Below are 24,583 nucleotides of genomic sequence, written 5' to 3' on the forward strand. Positions count from 1 at the left end.
CCCAAGCCGTTTGGTAAAAACTCTCCTCATGCGATGCCTTCATCCTTGGCTTTCATCCTCACTCCATCAAAACCCTTCAACTTCCTGTCTTACCACGGTTGTCTATTTCATTTCCGCTTTCATCTTTGAAACGAGTGTAAATGATCGATTGTTGAATTAATCATGTATTAATGTAGTGTACGTGACTTAATCGATTTTTTATCCATTTATGGATTTTTTCACAATTACGTAAACGTCGAAGACGATTGCTACTCGCGATGCTGTTTTGCTTATCAAATAAAAAAGCATTTATGTGCTTACGGAAGTATTTACCTTTAACACATACATCCGGGTAACACAGGGATAACCTGTGTAACATGTGTTACCCGGAAGTTAAAATCCAAGTCTCTCGCCTCTCTGCATTACATCGTATCAGTTGTCGAAGCATTTATTGTATAGATATGATATTGTAAGACGATCAAAATATAAGGTCCATTATCGGAGTAAAAGAAGGTTTAGATAAACCAGGTCATTGAAGCTACTCCGTCGTTGAATTAAATGTGAAAATTTATATTAAATAGTTTTTTACGGCCATAGGGGCTCAATGTGATGAATAATTCAAAAGATGAGAATATGTGTGATAAAAAAATAAGTAATAATATAAAAAACAAAAAGACATTGAAGATTAAAAATCTGCAAATGTTTCAATGCAAGTTCACTCACGTGTCCACCCTTATTGTCGTTGTTTACTTTATTACTGGATCAAAATGTCAAAATCCAATTCAGTAACGTCGCCGAGTTAAACGTCTTCACTTCCGAGTGTACATTCTCATGAAATAATGTAATCGAAACGTAGAAATTCATTAATTTTTCACATATTGCATGGCGGAAGTGTTTTTCGCAACAGTTGCAGACCTCTCCTACTTATACGTGGGTAAAATTTGAGTCATTCTCAGGTGCTAAATTTCATTTTCTTCCCTTGAGTGTCTGAGCAATTCAGCCGCGGTGAAGATTATTTTTCTTTTATAGCCCCGGTATACTTTATTCGCCTCTTTCAGACCCCGCATTCATAGTTGGGAATGAAAATCCTTCCCCGTCATGGTGCTAACAACTTTGTACCTCTCTCCTACCGTCATCCCCCCTCGCCCAAGTGGGAACTACTACAATCAAACTCGTCTCCCCCACCCCTCGTACCTCTTAACCCCTAGGTACATAACCCACACGCGTCCCCATTCATCCCTGCCTGAAGTACACTTCCCAAATTTGCTAGATTGACCCCCCCACACCACCGCCCTCTCCCCTTCCCCATCTCCACATCTTGCCGTCATTACAAGCCCCCTGCTCACGTGCCTCCAAACCCCTCCGTAGGTCAGAGTAAATATATATATATAAGAGCTCTCAGGGTGGCTGCGCAGGAATAAAAAAAACTGAGGCCAACAATGGAACCCCAATTAAGTAAAACGAAAATAGGCTTGAAGCTCAGCGGCATGGACTAAAAAGTTTATGTGCTGAATGGCTGTGCAAATTTGTCTCTTGATATACATTATATATTTGCTTGCTATTGGGTCACTATAAATTGACAATATTCGTGTATGTGGGCTTTTTAGAAAAATAAATACATGACGCTCGAAATACGTATCATGACATGGTTGTTGCCAACTAATGTCGTCGCTGACTAATGCATGCGCAGAAGCCGAAAATCGCTCTGGACTTTTTCTATACTGAAACTAACTCAGTATTGCGAAGATTGAGGCGGGTTACGGCTTAGGCGCGAGGCGGCAGAGTTTATGAGAGTGGTCATGTCTCTCTTTTTAAATCGGTAAAAGATGTTTTGTACGGGAGCCACGTCCCTACCTATATTGCAAAGTCTCAAATTCCAATATCGTGTGGTTAGCTTCTTCCAGGACATGGATCTTTGTGGATATAAATATCTATACTGAATGTGAGAATGGACTGTATACGTATAGTCTGTTATCTGATACAAATAAAGACGCCATTATTATTATTATTATTATTTTTGTGAAGTCTTGCACTTGCCGGTACATACTTTTCTCCTAGTCAATACATAGACGTGTGGTATTTTTTTCGACATTTATGATGAATTCAATAGGGACAATAAACCGTTCTGTGTACTACGATGGGTAAATAGCAGGGTTGTTAAGTGAAACCGAGTTCTCCTCTCTGGTGAAACGAAACGAAAATGTTTTGTTTCGACCCGGAGGGAAACGAAAATAACAGGCCTAGGTTTAGTTTCGCTCCCGCAAGAAATTAAAATCACCACCCCTATGAAAAAATTGTATAAACATGTTTCAAGTATTTGTATACATTCTTATACATTGCAATGACAATGTATAAGAATGTATACAAATTTGAAACAGGTTTATACAATTTTTTCATAGAGGCAAGTAGTTAAGTTTCGACCCGGGACGAAACTAAACCACTTGCCCTCCTCCTCTGCTTACACTAAAGTTTCGATACCAGAAGTTGAGTGGAGGGGGACAAGAGGAAATAGTTTCAACCTATTATGTTTGACATACGTGTAGAGAGGTTAAAACTCTGAGCTTAAAAATGAATGGCCAGTTTGCGTTCACCGTTATCCCGTTAGTGGTAAACATATGATTGCCCCATTGCCGCATGCATCTAATGCTAGTAGGCCGAACCTCTGCTTCATTCAACCATACTTCGTAATCGTTATGTGGGTCGAAACTAAATTGTTCGAAGGTGAAGAACGTGGTCTCTGCGGTGCGAAACATTATCTACGTTTCGTTTTGTCCCAGAGTTTTAGTTTAGTTTCGACCCGATGTAGTTTTGACTCCGATTTCGTTTCGACCCTGAGTTTAGTTCCCTGGGTTTTAATCCATTTCGTTTCTATATTCTGCTCTCTGGAACGAAACTATTGAAATTTTACTGGTTTCGGCTTTCGTTTCGTTTCACTTGGCAACCCTGGTAAATAGCGGCCAAAGCAGGGGAGTGAGCTGAAAATTCAGGAACGCCTGAAGGTGTTGGCTAATGGAATAAGGAAAGAATAGTCAAATTTATATGAAGGTGGTGCGATTAATGATTTTTAAGTTTGCTAACGTCGAAGTGTATATTTTTATCTGTTCAAGTTTACTTCATCATTGATCAATGTCGCGATTAAAAGTTACTTGTTGATAATTTTAAAGTATTTTTACACTTGCCAGTGATTTGGTTTAGTTACTTAACCTCCACTTGGTTTTATTGTAACGACGACAATCCAATTAGCGATATAAAATCAAAAGGGCTCATTAAAATTATTCGGCTGATTTTCAATTTTATTATTCCTCATGATTTGGAATTTTATGCTCAAATTGATCGAAATTAGCAAGTTGACCGTTTTTCGGCTCATTCGTAGAATAATCGAATCCTGAATACCAAACCGTAACAATTGATGAATGGTGCAAAGGAAATTCTGGCCGCATTCCAACTTCATTCCCCTGATATTTATTGGAAACCTGTTACTTGAGAATGTGATCGCAGTGACGCTTGCCAAATAGGTGAAAATGGTATTCATCTATTTGTTCTCTTAAATTATAGGAAATAATGCGTATTTATTCGTGGAATGTTGATCATACTGGTAAAGTTGACTTCTGATCAGATGAAAAGATGATTATTCGAGATAATTGAATTTGAGTTGCACAATTTACAGTGTTACTGTATTCTGGATATCAAATGTCAGTAACTTAACTTTGCAGAATACATAGCAAGCTAATGCTTCCCAATATGAATATGAAGCTAAAAACATGCATAAGCATGGATGGAAAAGACAACTTTTTGGCTGAATAATTTCTTGGCTTAGGAATATAGAGTGAATGATTTCCTTCTCAAAAGTACTGCTTTAAAATAATAGGTGGACCAGTGTTTTTATCATGGACTTGAGTTATTTTCTTAATTTATTACTTGAAATTTTAGTATCGAATGAAAATTGAAATAAATATATAATTTCAATGGTCAAAAATAAGTATAAATAGGTAATTTTTTCTCGATCGCGAAGCAGCAATTACTAGACGAAAAATACCCGATAAAAAGGGTGTATTAAATGAAATTTTTAATTGGGTATCGGATAGTAAACCCGAAAGCGAAAAATTAAAAAGTTAATTACTGATATAATTACTGATTGGAGTACATTGGAAATGCGGGTTAGGCCGTGGAAGTTGGATTGGAAAAGAATTTTTGTTCCATTACAGAGAAGGCTTGTTGCCAAGCGTTCGTAGGCGTCGAAAACCTATTGGAGAGAGGGATACGACCAATTTGCCTCCGTTGGACAGAGGGTAGTGCTGCGAAGCCGTGGGGCCGAAACATTCTGCAAACCTTATTCCCGATGACGGAAATGGATGGGCTGGCAGGAAACGCAAGAGCGCTTATTTGCGTGGAGAACTTCTCAGGTGCCATCAATGTTAGTGGTGTTTACTGACTGGAAACGCGGAGTGGGTGGAATTCGCAGGATTTCGCTGAATTTTACGAGCGAAACTCGGCAGTCCTGCGATGTGCTCTTCGAAAGGAAGTAATTTTATGGATAGGAAAATTTTCGGTCGCTCATTTTGGCGCTATACAAAGCATTTCAATATCTAGTCTGACATTGGTTCAGTCAAAAACGTTTAGACTCCTAAATCTTGTTGGTGACTCTTGGACCCTATGTATCTCTTTCTCTCCCTCTCTCTGATAATATCCATGTGTTTGGTGCGTCTCAGTAACGTAAAAAATAGCGAGCAAACGATAGTTAAACATGCAGTATCCCACATTCATTCTTAATTTTTTACTCTGTCAAATTCTTCAACTGGAAGAAGAAATTGAATTAAATCAGACTATGTGCAACAAGTACTTGTTCACGATTTATAAATTAGAGATATACGTGTTAAAACTTAATATTTCAAGTTGTCTTGCGAAATATTCTCAATTGCTGCAATAATGGAAGTAGAAATTAATGTAAAGGATGCCAAAGTATTCCGCTCGGAAGATGATTTCTACTCTTGACTCATCACACGAGACTATAGTAGATCAATGTATAGTTTTAAATTTTATTAATAATTTTAAAATACGGAATTTATCGTTGTAGTATTTGTGTTTGAAACTTCAGTGTCCATTATATTTTGCTATGAAAAAGGTTTGGATATGATATGAAACTATGAATTTTTTTCACTGCTTGCGGCTTGCCGAATGGCATTAAGTGAGTCGTAGGGGCCCTTTTAGATCTCTAAATAAGGGTATTGATAAATTATAAGTTCTGTGGAAAGTATGACTGTTTAGTTAAAAATAAAACACATTTTCTCCTCGCATTAGTGAAATTAATTTGTTTTTTTTTCCCATTCAAACGTTTAAACTATTTTTCATTCATAAATTTCTTGAATAAACAGTTTCAGTCTTAAAATATTCTCCTTTTTGTTCTAAATTCCTGAAATTCTGAAACGGCTGAATAATGTTCGGCAGAGGATATTCTTCATTCCTATTTCGCGCTGTGCAGCCTTCTTTGAGGGATACGGATTAGCTTCCGTGTATCTCAGAGAGTAAGGGTCTCTACGACTTCATATTGTATTAATACCAAGTGCTCCTTTGATGCCATTCGTCTCTGGGTAGTAGGGGCAATAAAGATAGGAGAGAGATGAAACGCGACTGATAGGGAACCCGATGAATAAAGTGTTTTATCTCACACAAGAAGTATGATACCTGAGAGGATTACTTTAAATTATTAATAGGAATTCTAACCAAAGGAAATACTTTAACTTCACATAAGAAAGTTATACCTATATGTCGGCGAGAATGAGGAATTAGCGCTAAGGAGTTTTCTTAGTAACAGCCGTGAGTAGGAAATTGATAAAAAAAGCAAGAAAAGAGGATGAAAAAAGTAAAATTTGGAAAATGTTGTTATAATTTTCGATTCAAATCACCCTACATTTATGATTATGTGCCTAAATAATCTTTCAGAATAACTTCGTGAGATGATTCCGTTCAGCCATTTTTTAATATGTAGTTCGATCAACTTAAACTATTTTCATGAAGTAATTCTGCTTAAAAATATTTGGTAATCTAGAATATAGAGGTTTCGCAAAACCCAATTTCCATATTATGCAGCAGATTTCATGAGAACCTTTGTAATATGTTGCAATTGACATGAAATTTTTAGTATTTCTTATTATAATTCATAATTTATCATTGTCTCGTTGTCATACATGAATTCTCTTGTTAAATGTAGCCCTAAAATTGATAATAAAGCCCATAAATTATCATTAGTTCTTATAACATTACCCTATAGTTCAATTACGCGGCGTTTTTGAACTACTAGACTTTGAGTTAACTATGAAATGCTTCATCATCAATGGTTTTCAACAATCCTAATATTGGTTTGACGCAGCTCTCAACTCAATTCTCTTATTAAAGAATATTTCCCCGCGGGTATTTTTTCTCTTTCACATCCTACATTATCGCTTCCACATCCGTGGTCCGTTTTTGCCATCTTCCTGTACCTCGACGATGGTCTTCAACAGGCCGTCATGCCTAAAGATATTGCAGAGTAAGATGTTCTGCCTTCTTATTAGGGCTCTTATGAGGCTTTTCTTCTACTCTTCACAGGATTTCCTCTTTACTCACTCACACACTACTTATAGAATGTCTCCTCCCTTATCTTCTCTGCTACTAGAACATTATTACATTTTGATCAGACACTTTGGTATTTATTACGAACCATAAAAAAATATTTTGAAAATCATCTAAACTTTTGTACATGAGATCATGCTGATAAAATTTACATTCTTCTGCATTTGAAGACTTTAGATATAGCTTTGGTGATTGGTACTGATGCAGAAAACCCTTCTTATCGGACTGTGTGGTCCGTGATCCCCATTCTTGTTTCGTGGTGGCTAAAGCATGTAGCGATGAAGTAATATTAATTTAGTACTTAGCCAAGCTACGCTTTGAAAATCTCTTGGATTTAGTTTATCTCAATCACGTTAAGTTTTGAGAAAAATTAGCCGATTTTTTTAATATGAGGGGTTCTTAAAACATCTTATACATTGGCACACTTTATGGCGTCGTTTGAATCCCTGTAAATTATTTTCAAAGTTATGCTTAAACTTTTGTATTATAACTGCTTTGATTTATATGCATGTTTTAGAAAATGAAATTATGACTAAAATAATAGCAAACGGAATTCGTTCCTTACTTGTAGAATATACGAGTGATTTAATAGATACGTATAAGTGATCCATACATTTGAATTTCTAATACATTCGACGTTAGGAATTTTTCGCTATGTGTAGGCTGTCTGCAATGCGTTCTTCGCCGGAGAAAAAGCCAAAACTGATTTCAAAATGGCCTACTTACATTGTTTTTCGGGATGGAAATGCCTCTCCTCTGCTCAGATAAGAGAAAAAAACTCCCTTCCCCCACCCTTTAGCACGGAAGAAAAACGTTGAAAATTTGTAATTCAAATCGTAAGGATAAGGATTTCGACGACATATTTTAAACATCAACCCCCTTGCCACTTGAAGCGAAAATTATGGTAAACACTACGTTTTCTCGAACCCCTTTTATTTTGAGAGAGGAATGAGGAAAAATTAATCTTGTAAAAGGGAACACCTTGGGTCCACCCTTGGCGTCCGCGATTTATAAAAAACACATCGCTATTCACTCGCTTAATACGAACCCTGACTCGAGATAACGGGAATGAAACTCACTTCGACGTAATTGGAATGTTGCTAAGTTTTTCACTAGTCTGGTTCCCGAAGGGTTTGAGTGTGAGCTTAGAGACGGAAAAGGGGAGAAGTACACAGAGAAGATCGAGAAAAGGGAAGGCTTATAGGGGGAATGAAAGAATGGAAGAAGGCTTCTTTCTCTGTTAGGGGATGAAATAATCTTCCAGGGAAGGGTAAGAAAAGGGTTTGGTGATCCCTTAACAAAAGGACAAAAGGGTTTTCCTCCCCCGGTGCGTAGGAAGGGGTAAGAGTGGGATGAGTTTTTATTGGCCGTGGGCATTGCTGGTGGGACACACAAGGAACAGAATTGCGCCGATTATTCCCCCTGCACGGGGCCGCGAAAGGAACTCGGAAGACGTGAGGGGTAGTAATGGATGAAACTGATAAGCTCCGGATAATTCGCCTTGAAATGCGGGTGTCGGCCTCGTCTCATTGAGCTCCTGTCACGAAAGGTTTGGTGGGTCGTATTGCGATTGATTGGCCAAGATTCAGCGCAGACGAGGGCAAGGGCCAAAGGGGATTTCACTCTGACTCCAAACGATTGAAACATGAGTTCCAATACGGCCAATAAGTACCAAATCGAAGGAATTTGAGATTAAATTTTTTTTTAAATTACACCATAAATTAAGAATCTATACTTACGTTACCAGTACGTATTGAAAAATTATTCAGACCCTTCACAGATCTAAAGTAAACTCTTAGTTCAAATCGTCTTATTAATCTCCCGTGCGATTCACGTCATCTTCCAATATTAACTTCATAGAAACATTACGCACTAATTTTTTAATACCTTATTTATTTAGTTTATGGAAATCTTTAATTATTATTTTTTGTGCCCTAAATTTAATGTCTTTTGATTATTCTGTTTTCAATTAGTGCGCATTACGTAGAGTAAAATATCTATTTATGGGGATAAGTCGAAGTGATGACTTTGGTAACTTTGAAACAATAGGTTTGTGAATGTGTTTTGCCTACAGCATATTCTTTATCAATTACAAAATATAATAGGTGAGCTAAGCCAATTAATGAAAACTATAACATGAAACAATTGCAGGGGTGTCCTTAGTCCTTATTTATCTTTATACCGCATTTCCAGGATCATTATTATCCGAAATTAGTATTAAAAAGTAAAATTAATTGGAAGAAAGAAATTCTGGAGAAATAAGAAGTAGAACGGATGTTATAGGTACATGGGTAAATATCTATTTTTGCAAATATTCTAATTTATTTTGGCGCTTTTCGAATGAAATAACGTGGAGAATAAATTTTGATTTTGATAAATTTTAAAAGGATAACTTATCACTAGTAGTAATCCAGTAAACCTCAATGCTGACTATTAAAAATTCATTTTTTCATAATCAACTGTTCTATCAGCCTGTTTTAACAAGTTATTTTTTAAATTGTAGTAATTTCGTTCAAACAACAAAGTTTATCCTACTACTCTTCTTAGTCCACCTCAACCCGCTCGAGTTTATGTATAAATGCATGAATGATTTTGGCGGACCTGAACGAGACATTTACGAAAGTAGGAACAAAAGTGGAGCAGGGTCTATTTTCTGTCCAAGCATTCGCGCGAGCTGGGTGGCTAAACGGGTTCATTTTTGCGTTCATGCATTTAGACATTAGCTACAACGATTTAATATATCGTTTAACCAGGCCTTTAGAAAAGGTTATTTAGTCTAACTCTAAAATTATTGAATAATCAATAATAAATAATAATAATAATAATAATTAACTAAAATATCGTCTCTTATATTCATAATGCTTTACCATCTCTTGCGAAATTCACATCATCTTCCAACATTAACTTGGAAAAAACGTTGTGAGATTAGTTATTTATTTTTATTCCTAATTACTGTCGTTAGTTTATAAAAAACTTTAACTATTATTTTTTGCGAATCCTGCGCTTAGCCGTACACAGTAAGGAGACTTTAATAGCATTCTGATTCGATCTGGCAGACAGAGCACCGCACCTTTGATGTAATATGCTATGCTCACTTATCATGAGGACTTGACTGCGATCCTTCCGCATGGAAAATTTAGAGCATAACAAGACTATCACATTAATATAACCCCGCATTTTGAAGATACATTATTATTCCCGCCTTGTTCTCACTTGTTTGTAGGGATTTTTGTTATTTGACTCGGAAGGTGGTCACCACCACAACACATTGCCTGAAATTTGGCTCTCGTACATAATTGCAATAACAAGACAATAAAAACTTTAAATAGAATTTAAATCATATGAAAAAAAAGCTCTTGAGGATATTATCTTTAGAAAGAACGAAATTTTGCCTCGTTAAAAAGGTACGTTAAACAGCAGGAAAATGCGGAAAATACCGCCAGTGAAATGATTAATCACTGGAATAAACGTCATACAAATATTCGGATTCAGGTTATTCCCGTTATCCAACTGCAGTTTCTCATGCAGTTGAGACCATCAGAAAGTCTCATCGCCTTCAAACGACCTCACCGGAATGTGAACATCAAAAGTAAATATGTATATACAAGAGCGCTTAAGGTGACTGTGCAGAAATTAAGCTAAGGACAACACGGCAACCCCAACTTCAGTATTACAACCAAGCAACTCTTTTGTATTTATAACCACAACATGTTCTTAATGTTCAATGTCCATGGACAATAAATTATATTATTATTATTATTATTAGAAATGCAGTATTTTAGAAAATTCAATAGTTAGGAGTTGATTATCATTTAACCATGATAATTTATCTTCTCCCTATATATTTCAAATACATAAAATATCTAATCGAAATAAGTAAAATCAAAACAAATGCTGTGGAAAGTAGGTAAACTTCTCTCGGAATTCCCACTGGGTTCAAAACTCCATTTTAACTCCATTTTTGCCTAAATGGAGTTTTAAAGCGATGGGAACCCCTGGTAAAGCTTACCCACATGGTTCGCCGGGCAAGCATCAAATCTTATTTCACTCCAGTCAGCCAATCTCACCTCTCATGTAATCTCGGATTTTGTCTTAGCAACCTTGTTCTCATGCGCAGTAGACGAATATCGCTTTTTTTATATGTTTACTCCGAGGTGTGAACCCGAGACTCTCTGCCCCCTATGCCAAGCGTCCCATTCGACAGGCCACCTTGCAGCCGTATAGCGGTCACGTCATAAAATCGGACTGGGAGAAAGACGGGATGAATGGGACCGTAAGGGGCTCGATATAATCTAAGGGAAGAGGTCGCCCAAGGGAGGGGGGATAGGGTCAGGGGTGAGGGAAGTGGGGAAATCAATTGAGTAAGGGTGTCATGGTGGGGTGGAGAGGGGAGGGAACGACATCGGCAGAGGGGGTGAGGGAGTCACCGCGGAGTGGATTGCGACGGATTGGGGGGAGGGGCGGGAAATCCATTGGTGGAGTGGGGGAAAGGGAAGAGGGTAGTGTGGGGACGCATGGCGGAGGTTAAGCGGTGGAGAATGGGGTGGGGATATTTCACAGGGTTCACGGGTGGAGGGACAGGGGCGTTCTGTTGGGGTTGGTTTGCGTGTCGAGGGTGGGAGAAAGGGGTGAGAAATAATGGACCGCCTGTCTCCCAGTCTATTTTGTATCTTCATTACCGTAATGGAATTAAATTAATCCCAGATTTCGAGGTGTTTCCCCGTCCTATTCTCCCCCCTCACCTCCCCACGATTCCTCGACATCAGCCCGTTTCCCCACCCTCACCCTCCCCCAGGATCTGAGTTGGTGTGAGTTGGTTTTGGCTTGCGAGTGAGGGAGGTGGGTGAACGTGTATTCGGAGGGTGAGAGGACTGTAACGTCGAAAGAGGCTGGCTGATTCTTTTGAGAGAGGGTTTAGCCCCACTTTAGTCGGTGAGTGAGTTTGTGTGTGTGTGTCTAAGGGTGGCTTGAGTGAGTGTGCTAGGCAATTTGGAGTCAATTGAAGCGGCGATGCATTAGCTTAAGGGTTTTCCGCTATATCCTTAGATATCCACGGGTAGGAGTGAGCATGCATAGGCTTCCTTTTCTCTCTATCTCTCTTCACTTATCTCAATTACGGCAAATTGAAAAGCTCTCTTGTCCCTTTCGACAAACTACCTCGTGGAGCTATACGGTTTTTTATGTGCCATCTGAGTTCCTGTTTTTTTGTGTTTATTTTTTCACTAAGGGGAGATTGTAAGGAAATGGAACGAATGAATATTATAAAATTCCGGATATCGTTTATGGTCAATGAAACCTTAATGGTGGTGAAAATAAGTCGTGCGTCTCGGAAATTTCATCAAGTATGTTCTTGCGAGATTTATAATTTCGAAATGCGAGTTTTGCCATTCGCACATGTATTCCTTTTCCCTTGTGAGACGAGTCGGAGCGTGAGCTTTAAGAGCATCTTTGGTTTTTCAATCAATTAATTGCAATTATCAGGGAATGATTGTCTTCAACCTGAGCAAAATATACGATCTGAAGTAATAAAATAAGATCAGTATGAGAATAGTCTGAGCATATATTGTGCAAATATAAATTTAGATTGACGATTCAGTAATTTTATACTACCAGTTTTCATGTCTCTTTCAGTACTTTCTAATAGAATTTTATCATTCTCGGAATCATTATTAGGAAAAGAATTTATTTATATTTAGAAAACGGAACATTGTTCGTGTTTGAGAGTATTACGTACATTTACTTGATGCTATGGGTTATACTCTTAAAATATTCGATTCCACAAATTATAGTAAGAGGACTCGAGGATAAAAATAACTGTGGATGAAGCATCTCCAAATTTCTTGGCCATGGACACATTGAGTTGTCATCCATCGGTGTCATTTGAGATGATTTGTGGTCTGTGTTTTTTGATGTAGCCAGCAGCATTTGCGCCATTTGTCACATTTTTAATGCTGTTATAGAAAGTTATATCTATATGAAATCGTCTTGAAGTGATCATTTGGTCAAACCGCATATCATATGATGCGTCATTATCACGGTTGATGGTATTGATGATAGCATTTAATCATACCGTTCAAAGACACGATAAATTGTGTAGGGCAAGTAGCGTCCTATTCAAGTATTACGTAAGGATTTTTTTGGGGGAGGGTCGAAATTTCTTGAATTCCCTAACGTAGGACTGTCATGGGATCTTGAATGAAGTCATGTTAGATTTCTGTTCATCATGGGGCAGGGTAATGGTTCTTTTTAAATGAAATTCTGCATCAATATGGAGCAGTAGATAAAAAGGGACGTATCATGATTATTCCCAGTTTAACTCTTACCTAAAAAAACCAACCACGCCACCTCCGTAATATGTGCATGGCTGGTGGTGGATTCAGCCACGAAATACACATCATGCTCGCTTTTTTTAAGTTTCGAATGGCATCTTAGACAAGAGAGAGCTGAAACTGGAGAAAAAGAGCATTTAATGAAGATTAGAAACATAGGTTTACATTTAATGTAACTTTGAGTGGTAAGAGGTCAAGCTTTCCTAATCAATCACAGTGGCGGGGTAACGTCGAAAATTAAAAAAAAAGCGCCTCTCTAATTCGTGATTGGCCCAATAGTGATAGATGCCGTCAATAATAATTGAGGAACAAGGTTGAAAAGTGTTGCAGTCGACAAGGCAAGGGATTCACCTATCCCGCCGAGATTAAGGCTGGATCCCAGAGAGTCTTGTGTGCACTCTGTAAAATTATAAGAGTTGAAGGGACGCGCGAATACGAAGTTTCCGTTTCAGGATCCCCGCGATTTCTCCACGCGTCACCTCTCGTCCTTAGGGTCGGCAGGAGGAGGACATGCATAAGGCGCAACCATTGCGCATAATGCAATCCACACGGCACTCATTCCCTGGAGAGTGTACCCATCCCTTTGGACCCTCCCGTATCTTCGGGAGAGAGATGAAACTCCTTCCCCCCGCTTCATCATTCAACCCCTCCGACCCGCATCAGTGTAATCTTCTTCTTCTTCTTCACCCGGACTTTTCTCCTCTCTCTCCCCAAAGCACCCTTCCCCTCCCTTGGGCCCATTAAAATACGGCGTGTTGTCAGTGTTAATATGTCCCCAGGGAGGGCGTCCGGTGGGGAAAATCCACTTCCTTCCCTCTCTCGTCGAAGTCACCCTCAAATCGGTGTCCACTCTCTGCTCCCCGGGCGCCCAACACCTCCCCTCTTGTGTCAATACACTTAAACCGACTTCACCCGGGCTCGCGCGATACCTTGCCTCAATGATCGACCTACTCCCGCGCGGTTCTAATGCCGAACAGGTCCCTTCTTATCGTGCTCGTTTAGCTATGAGCAGAGGTAAGAGTTAACAATAATAAGACGTATTTACTGGGGCCAGATTGAGACTGTAAAGTCGCATCTTTCAACTAACGCCTCGCCATTAAACTAATATATGCAGCGTTTTCTAGAGTCGATTGAAATAAAAAAATGAAAAAAATTAAACGCAGTAACGGGAGAAAAAGATTAATATCATTAAAAAACCATGCGGTACAGAGAATTATGGAACGTTATAAATATGAAAACATACTGAAGTAGCAGAAAATAGTAAAATTATGTGTCAAAAGATATTCATGTACCTTTGTGGAAAAAACCTAAAGCTTCTGTTTGATATATCCTTTCCGGAAAAGAACCCACTGCAGAAAAACAGCCACACAAGAAGGGGGTTTGAAAAACTTGCGAAAACTTTGATGGGTTGGCACCAGCGGAAACGCTTCCATTTTTGAATGACAATTTGCATTGATTAAACGAGTTTTTTTAAGTTATGGGCATTTAGTGGAAGTGACCGAGAGTTTAGGTCATTTGCGCCCACAGGGAAAGGAAGGAAGGACGGAGAGAAACCATCCAAGGGATTTGTACATGGTGTACTTGAATAGTTCTCCACGAAGCACCAGAGCAGGGATCACGCAGTCTCTGAAAAAATCCCCATTGCCGGGATTTGAAGATGGCCGCACGACGTGGGAAGCCATCACCCTAGCCACCACACCAACCCTATCTTTAGTTATTATTTATAAGCATAGAGTGTGGGGGGCTAGTTGATTGAGAGTTTTGCTTCTTATTTAATGTGTGACCTACATACGTATGTTTCCTTTTATGGGGCGAGCTATAACCTTACCTATCCAAAAAAACCTATTGAAGAGAAATTTTCCTTGATTATTTAAGTGAGTTCACTTTAGAGGAAAATGATTGAAATCTCTAACAGATATTCTACTTGTGGAGCCATGAAATCCATCATTGTCTCATGATGAGCACTTTTTCCTGAAATTTCACCAGTATTTTGACATTACCAAGCTCCTGTCTCCAAGATCATTGTTTATGTCTGATTGATGAAATTTTATTATTTCTTGTCTATGTTTCTCTATGTACATCTTGCATTGAAGCTTGAGGATTTTGAAGAGTACAGTTTCATGGAATTTTACTGGTGTTCGAAAAAAATGTATCTCTCTCATCGAGTAATAATAGGCAAAAATAGTGGAACCGCCGAGGCCGAGGGATTCAATATAACAAAGTGAAAAAATATGTGTGTTTAAAAGGGTATCATACAATCCTTGGTCTCATTTAATTCATTTTCAGAATGCAGGGACTCAATCCACAAATTGGGTTGACAGAAGTAGAGCCTGAGCACAGTCATTCTTGAGCCTAGTCATTGGAGCGTGTAGTTTCCATGTATTCAAGCTAAGTGTGCCAATTCCTGATCAATTCTCACTAATTCATTACAATAAGGTACTCCTCATCAGATGAATTTAGTGGGATATGTCAATTAGTTTTTTTGATTTGATGGGACAAAGGGACTTTTGCTGAATCCAAAATGAAACCCTATAAATGAGAAATACTTACTACCACGGCTAAGTTTAGGATTTCCTCCATATCTAACTAACTGCCCTCCACACATATCTAACCTATCAATACAAACTTTCCGTTGAAATACTGGGGTAGTGTTTCTAATTTTCTAAATTCAACAATAATTACCTATCTTAAAATATTCGTATTTTCAGTTGTTTATGTAATTGTACATCTCAACATTGTTTTTCATCCGGCTTTTTGGTTATATTTTTTTTTTCATCCCCCATTGGCTCTTTAATCGACCCATTCCTTTTTATTGGTGAAGAATGCCTGCTATAGTGCATATGCATGGATGTAGGAGAGCTCCAGTGAACAAAAATCAAATATTAGACTACTCATTTATGAGTTATCCCTAGAATGAAGCTTTGCGTAAGTTTAGCAGTAAACAGGATTTGAAAGCAGTCTGTTTTGATTAGCTATGAAATATGCGAATGCAGCTTCGCTTTTTGATTGAATCGTCGCACTATCTTTCCAAGAAAATATACAATCCAGTCTTAGAAGTTCGCCGGTTTAAATCCTCATTCCACCCTCTCCCCCAGCCCTTCAAGGAGTATATATGTTTGCTTACCATTCAAATTTATTGTACATGATAATAACCTCTATGGTTCGAAACATGTCGTACGGACGAAAATCAGTGAAAATCAACGAAATGTCCTTTCCATTTTCGAGTATTAACTTCCACATAGTTGAGCCTAATACCATTGAACGAATTAAATCCTATTTTTACTATTTTCTGAAACCTCTTATCCTGCCATAACCAGTATCTATTTGAAGCTGCCCTTTGTACACCATAGACATTGTTTAATTATGATTTAGTTCGGCACCAAGTATTAATAAGGCGTTAGCCTATAACTTATCACCGTTATGCATGGTAAATTAGTTTGCACCATCTCATTGGGAGACGCTTACGTGAGAAGAAATATGCCAGGTATTATGGGACATGGTGTTCATACCAAGATGATACTAACCTGAAATATGACCGACCGGGAAATATAACCTACTCAAATGTTTCTATCTTCAATTTATGATTAATTTTTTACTCATTTTTATTCATCCATATGTATAATGACTGTATAAACTTCTTTCAAAACAGTATATAAGGTCTCTCGGGATTATATCGTAATAATGATAGGGCAGTAGAACAGTGAAAAATATTATTTCATTCAGAAAGCCGGATTATCATCGTAGATTAAATATATATATTTATTGGCCAGATGGAAGATTGAAACACTTGAAATAATTTTTTGAATCACGGGTCATTATGATTTTCATGCAAAAACTCTTCTCGGGATACCGCGCGGGTAAGACTAGACAAGAGCGCCATATAAAGACTTAATTAATAACGGTAATTAATAACTTAACATAATTAATTATTATTAATAACTTATTGTTGGCGCTCTTATATAACCTTACCCGCGCGGTATTCCGAGAAGATTTTTTACATGTTGCTCGCCGGGAAAGTGTAAAATCTTACATTATAATTTTCGCATCGTCAATTTCATCGTTCTCTGTTTTTAGATCGTTAATTTTATACGTGGATCCATTGGTTTTAATCATTTTTAATGCATAATACATTGCTAGCATAATACTTTTAGGTCCATGGGTTATGGTGTCCACCATATGAAGTTCCAACCCATGCATAGTTTAGTTTATCTTATTTTCCGTGATAGTTGGAAACAAGTTTGTGGTGACTTTCTGATGCAGCATTTTTCTGGAGATTTTGCAAGAATTCCCAAATTTCATACAGTTGAGGACAATATTATAGAAAATTCAAAGTCACAGTACTTTTATCATAACCTTTTATAGTAAAGAGAAGCTGTTAATTTCAACATTTCCTTTTTTACTTCAACTCGTAACGGTGTTAAAATTTGAAACTTATTTAGCTTTAATTTTGGTGATTTATTTCAATTGATGTAATTATTCGTACATTAAAAATCATTTCCAGGGGAATTTCTTGAAAAATCCTGATTTCTAGGAGAGAAGAGCCAATTAAGTTACAAATAATTTAAGAAAATGGTCGTATTTGTATGATATTTGTAGTCTACGTGTACATTAGTGTGTTTCACTTATCTCACAATCCGTTTTGCGTTAAGAGAAATAATCTTCTTTCGTAAAAAGGGAATAAATTATAACGGTGAGAGCTCTTCGGTAAAGCTCATTAGCGTAATACCAATTTTTCGATTAATTAATTTTAAAAGACCTTCAATTTCACTAAGTCATTACGATTCCTATTTAAGAATACATTGTTAAGCTAAAACAACTTTTTTACATTAAGTTATGTAATAATCGTACTTCCCTGAATTGCTGGCAATAAAATTATTTTTTCAAATTCTTTTGATTTCTCTATGGTCTGCTTAACTACGCTTTTCATAGGTATTTCATGTGAATGACGCTAAAAAAATACCCGTCACACTAGGAAAAATTTTGATGTGCTTCAAAAGTAAATAACTCCCTTTCCCAGCTGTTAGCATTATCTTACAAATATTCGGTGCAAAAATCGTTTGGAATGGCCTTTTTTAACTTTTTATATCGATGAATTAATACTATTGATTCAGAAAACACTCAGCGTTTTGGTTTGAATTTTTGCAATAGCACTTTAGATACATTTTCTTTCAAATGTAACGAATACCTACTTTTGAAAAGTAGTTGGTTTTTTAAACTTATTTTTTGGCAAAAGTATTGAGCTACATATTATTCTTTGCTTTAAAACTATCTATGTTATGCATACATCATCGATTTTCGTTCGTCCATACTAATGAAGCGTTTCAACTTAGATGATGATAAATTTGCCTACGTATCCGTTAAATACTGAAGCCCTCGAGTCTAAAAGCAATAATAATGTATAGCCCATAGATCGGCTATCTTACTTTTTTATCGCCAAAGTGAAAATTTTCAGGACCAAGTTATCTATGTTGAAGCTGAAAATTTTAATCAAAGTATTCTTACAAGGTCATTTAAAATAATAGACTGATAATATATACATGCCTACTACGATGGCTTTAAGCGTGGTAAATGCCACGTTTCTTTGGACCCATTAAATGCACGTTGAGAAGTAATTCAATCAGGAGTCTAAAAAAGGCGTTCATCAGCAAAGATTCTTGTTAAATAATAGCTTCCATATTTTGAATGTGCGACATATTTTTTGCTGAATGACGTACATGGACGTTTTTTAAAGAACTTGATGGTTCCATTATGTGCTTGTGGATAAGTGAAGCCTTAAAATTATCTGAAGCCTCAATTTATAGACTTAGGCTGCGATTGTGTTTGCTAGTTACCTATTTCTTACCTATTAAAAATTTCGAATGTGTTGGCTGCTTGTTATCTCTGAAGTTTAAGTTGCTTGGTGTAAAGTATTAATTGTTGTCTAAAAGTAATTAAAACTGCTACGTTCTTTTCGTGCTTCGCAAATTCCAACCGCTTAGTTGTCAAATATATAATTTTATTCCATTTTTTCGTAATAAAAGTTCAAAGCTTAAGAGCTCTACAAGGTGCATTCATATTTTTTCAAACCCCTGGTGTTATGCATCACGCACCTTGTTTAACGTATGCGTGTAGCAGAAAAACCAGGCGAAGCTTCTGCCTTCTTGAAAATTTCGTTATTTTCATGAAGTATATAGTCAATTTAGAATGACAACGTATTAACGGTATTCACTGATGAGATTCATAATTTTGTGGTATTATTTTACAACCTAAGTACTTTATTACTGTTACTATTACGTATCGTGTTGCGTATCAATAAAATTCAAAACTGAAATTCGAATCACGTCATTTCAGTAGTATTAGTGAATTTGAGTTTTATTGTACATCGACTGCAAAGGTCATCAGCAGATGTTATTTCAACCGACCTCATTAAACCATTTAATTTTAAGCGTATCGTTATTATCTCTTTGAATTGAACTTCTTAGGGTATATGTTTCGCTAACTTGTCGGCTGGAACCATACAGTGTAATGTATTTTCTGTCTTTCTAGCAGCGATATTAATTGTTCTGTGGTGCCAAGGTTCTATTTCTACGATATGGTTTATTTTGTCTCGGGTCAAATCATTAGAAATATATGTGATGGTTTTACTCACTCGATCTAACTTGTTGCTTCACGAATTAAACTCTGTAAACCTGAAATATTCCCTGCTTAGACGTTGTTTTGCCGTCTATTGACTCCCTTGCATCGTTTTTTCTAATTTCGGGGGAAAAACTGACAGAATTGTAGCTCCCCGGTGTCGCTTTGCTCCATGACGCAGTCTGCGTGCCGCAAGACTCCGGGAGATTCAATTGCCGTTTTGGGAGCTCTCGCCGGTCGATCTCAGACCTCTCTCCGCTCTGCTTCTTACCTTTATCCTCCACTGTTTTCTATTTACCTTGTCAGTTACATGTTTTACTGAGTGTTTTCTATACTAAGAGGTATTCACATAAATTTGGCTTTTTTTTTTATTTGCGTAGTGGGCCTCTGTTCCAAACTTCCGACATTGGCGGTAGCAATGGCGGAATCGGTGGTGAAAAATTAACCAGATCCAAACAAAAAATATAGTAGCTGAAATCTCTTTGTGTGAAATTTTGATTCCTCACTGGTGCAGCAAAATATCTAAATTTCCATGAAGGTATTGCTCCGTTTATAGAAGCGGTGGTAAATTTGCATTCGAAAACTAAAATTAAAGCTCCCATTCTTTTTTTCTTTATTTGGCTGTTATTCCCGATGTAGAACGTTTTCTTGATAACCGTAAATCCACTAAAATCTAATAAAATCTGACTCGAATTGTCCAAATGTATCATAACGGTTTGAGTAACCGATGTTTTAGAAAACTAAAATTCTAGAACGGTACGGGTTGAATTGATTTCTCTCCGTCACAAGCTATCCTACCAAGGTGAAAACGAAAGAGACAACAAAATGTATGACACAACAAAATTTAAGACGATTTTACAACGCAACAAACTTTTCCCCACATCATTTCCTCATTACCATGTCGAAATTAAGGTTGTCATCTTTCTCAACAGACTCTGTCTTTATTATGAAGACATTAGTTTTTAGATCGGGAAATTAATAAATATTACATTCACTTCAAACATGATCGAGACTACCATGGATTATACTCTGTAATACAGCAATTTCATTGTAAGCAAGACTCAAAGTTTAAATAATGCTATGTTTCAAAGTTTTGTTATGATACTAAGTCTACGTAATTCTATGTTAATATTCTTCATTATTTACAGATATATACAAAATAATCCTAAGTACATCGATAATTTCTACCACTAACGATGATGATTAATGTCTTATATCTAATACTTAGCGTTTGACTAAATATTCTTATTATTTTCCTTCACCGAGAAACTATAAGAAATACCTCAATTTTGCGCTATCATTTTGACTCCTTTTAGATTTCACGATTGGCCATGAATTGTGATAAATTTGTAGTATTTCATTAATTGTAACAGTTTCAGTGAATTTAACAGCATCCTCTGTTTCGAAGTTTGTAGGAATATCGTATTTCCGTATCGGAAATATTGGTGGTGTCTTTAGTCTCAGGATGTATCGAAGAATGCGCTTCTTAGTGGGAAATAAAATGCTATACCTTTTTATTCGATTTAAAAGAGAAGTGCACATTGGAGCATATTTCAAATTACATTGGAGCATAGGTGATCATTCCATATGGTTGATCCATAAAATTAGGTGGGGGAGATATTCTAAACACGTAATTTTTAGAACTGTCGGACATATCCGTAAATCTGCGTTTATCTTACGGGTTTTTTTAACTGTGATGCATTCTCAGATGTGAAATGATAAATTGTATCATTATATCTTTATTCCATTCCCAGCAGAATTGAAGATTGCTAAAATATTAAACTAGGGGAATATGATTATGTGAGTCCTGAATGTGTTTATAATAATGGTAAGCAATCCTAATTTTTCCAAATATTTACGAGAACTAAACCAAATTTTTCGCTATTGGAAGAGCAAATGGTTGATTCCTCATTTTTGTTCTTCGTTTTTAAAGTAATTTATAGCATTATTAAATTGTGAAATTTAACCCAGCAGACATTAATAAAAGTCATTGTTAAAGATAGTTTTCAAATTCCAAAATGTTTTTATGATATGCTTTCCCAAAAATGCTATGTCATTTATGAAAAAATAACTGCTATCCATCTGAATTCTAAATAATGCTCTCAAAATGTTATAGTAGTACTTCATCGTAAAATCTCTGAAATACCCTTACCTTATTTTAATTTCTTAAAGTGATTTTTCTATAATTTCAATTTTAAAAGGTATATTTGAATTTACTTTTATCACATGGGCATAGAGAATGGAATGTATGATGAGATGCAAGACAATTACGGTAGAAAGATGAAAGAACAACAAGCCCAGGAGTAAATAATGCTGACAAATTTGGCAAAGAACACTTGTTTCCCCCCGGTTAAAAACTTGGTTAATTTTAAAGTTAACTTTTTAAACATATGAAATTTAACTGGCCACCTAAACCGTGTTTCACTTTTCTGTTTATTGATTTATAAAAGTTGGAATGAATGGTCATTAAGAACCCTAAGATAATACGATTTTCAGACATTATAAACGAATCATTGTTTCAAAATATTATAACACGCTTATGATTGCGCTCAAGGCAATTCTGCAAAACAAAATACACATATTACTCTCATTTTATTATTTCTCCAATTATTTTATCCTATTCAGTTCAGTGAATCTAGGAGATCTCTTGGAATAATGAAGGTAATAACGGTCTTGATAACATATTCCCATAATAGTGTTTTAGAATGAAGTTATCAATAAATATTTGATTTTGGAGAATCTCTCTACTGTAGTTGTCGTCTTCGGTGGCCGTGGAGCTACATCATCACTTTTCATACATGCCTCCCAGCAGTAAGAATTTTCGCCAGGATAAGAACACTACTTCATCGGATTTTCACCATCTAGGGCATTGATTAGTATGTTTATACCTCAAGATTATTACAAGAGAATAGCTCATCGTCAAAAATACGCATATTCAATGAAGACGGAAGTCTTAATCATGGTCAAGGTAAAAATATTTCGATACACACTTTTAAGTGTGGAGTTAAAGAAAGATATCGTCTTCGTGCATGTGTGAATCTCCATTAAATTCAAGCCTGAACTTAAAAATATTGCAGAAATGTCTTTGAAACTATACATATCTTAAGACTTAAGAGACAAAATACGTGGTGAGACGTAACACGATTACGGTGGGAAGATAAAATTGCTTCAGACCAGCATTCAATAATTATGACATCTTGGCCAAACAACATTTGGTACCCAGGTGGAAAAGAAGCGGTTTCATTAATTTTATTACATCACCTGTGTCAGGAATTTTTAATTGCGAGGAACGGTATGTTTCCCATGCCCCACCTGCGGCAATCGCCTGTCCTGCTCCCCCGAGACGACTGCTGGCCACCTCGCCGTCATCACTGTCCTCCTCCACCTCCACCTCGAGCTCCTCCTCGTCCTCCACCGCCTCCACCTTCAGTCGCTCCTCCTCCACCATCGGCGAGCGGCCTCCACTGCCCTCCACCACGATCCCCCTCCTCCTCTCCTGCTCCGCCCCGCTCCTCCGCCTCTTCAGCTCCTCCTCCACATCTTCCTCCTCCTCCTCCGCTGCCCTCCGACCCCTTCGGACCCTCTCGAAGGCCTCGTCCTCCTCGTCGAAGCTGTCCTCTTCATCCTCGAGGTCCTCCTCGTCCTTGATGGTATCCGGCGTGGGCCATCGCAGACGGAAGATGCGGCCCCGCGCGTCGTCCGGCCCCACGCCCCCCACCTCGAAGGATTTGGACACGAACTGAGTCAATTGCTCCATCGTGGACGGCCTCTGATGAAATCAGTCTGTTTACCTCAAGCGTGCGGCCGTTGGTGTGTTCTCTAAAAACGTTGCCATTGTCATATTAATTAGGAATTGAAGCCTGAATGCTGTCACAAGATTGCCCTTATTACTTTCTTGTTTGCTATTCCATTTGAGAGCAGATTCCAATTGCGAAAAGGTTATACTCACGAATAGTTCTTATCGCTGCATTGGAGTTATACTCACGAATAGTTCTTATCACTGCATCACTAGTTTAGCACAGATCCCATGACACCTAAAATATTTTTATCTTTAGTCTTATCCCTAGTTATTTCAATTTAGGAATTTTTTACGTATCACACGCCGTAAGAGCAACTAAAATTTTATTATTTTTTTAAGTGTCAAGTATGGAGAAGTCTTGTTTCAAGAAATATTTTCTCACAATATCAAGTGTACGTTATGCTATTCACGAGAAAGGATCCTGCTCTCCTTCCTCTACATAGATGCTTTTAATGCACCCAACCAAATACTTGAGATGAGAAAGAGCGTTGGAGAAAGTCTTAATGAGAATACATTAATCTGTATGATATTTGATAACAGTAAGTTTTGGTACGATTCATCGATTCGCCTCGTAATGATGAACCTTTGCCAGAGCGCGCGCTGGCTTTGTTATTGTTCCAGTAGCTGAAACACTCAAAATAATTTTGGTGACATTACAACAGCACTTTTTGCTGACCTTCGGTACACTGTTGGATTGGTCTTCCGACATGAATAAACAAGATATGTCCAAGTGTAAGTGCAGGATAGTTTTTCACAGAAAGTCGCCACCTCTTGAGGAGCCTTTCGTTTGAAAATTCGCGGTGTCACACACTACTATCAACTCAAAACTGGTCGCTCTCTTGGGCATCCAGCGGTGGGAATACCTTTCCGGATATCTAAGTGGGCGCACAATTTTCAAGTCACTCTCCGCTTGGTATCGGGAGCGGGAGGTCGAAGAAGCCGGAAGAGTCGCTGCCGTGTTCGGGGCGACGCGGAGCTCATCCGACGGCGACGGACACGCGAATGCTTCCCGGGGAACGGAGCCGCCATGCTTTTGGGCCCGCCCGAAAAAAAATAACATCCAAGCCCGTCTCCCTCAGTGCGCGAGTGGAGCAGGGGGTGGAGGCGGATGGAGAAAGGGGAAGGGTGGATGAAAAACAAAGCTCGATAAGGTCTGGGGTGGAAGGATAGGGGGAGGGGAGGTGAGGGGAAATTTTGAAGCGGGAGGAGGAGGGGTAGGAATGAAGATGGGGTTGGGGATTTTGGAGCGGTTTTT

General features: G+C 37.7%; 1 protein-coding gene across 1 annotated transcript in view; it reads right to left on the reverse strand.

The window, feature by feature from the left end:
- Positions 1–23,286, reverse strand: part of LOC124158122 (homeobox protein ARX-like) — a 41,806-nt gene extending 18,520 nt beyond the window's left edge. The window contains exon 1 of the mRNA XM_046533305.1: positions 22,791–23,286. Coding sequence (XP_046389261.1) covers positions 22,791–23,286 — 496 coding nt within the window. The remainder of the gene's footprint in view (positions 1–22,790) is intronic.
- Between the last annotated feature and the right edge of the window lie 1,297 nt (positions 23,287–24,583).

This window comes from Ischnura elegans, chromosome 4 (genome assembly GCF_921293095.1).
Source record: "Ischnura elegans chromosome 4, ioIscEleg1.1, whole genome shotgun sequence".
Classification (NCBI taxonomy): Eukaryota; Metazoa; Arthropoda; class Insecta; order Odonata; family Coenagrionidae; genus Ischnura; species Ischnura elegans.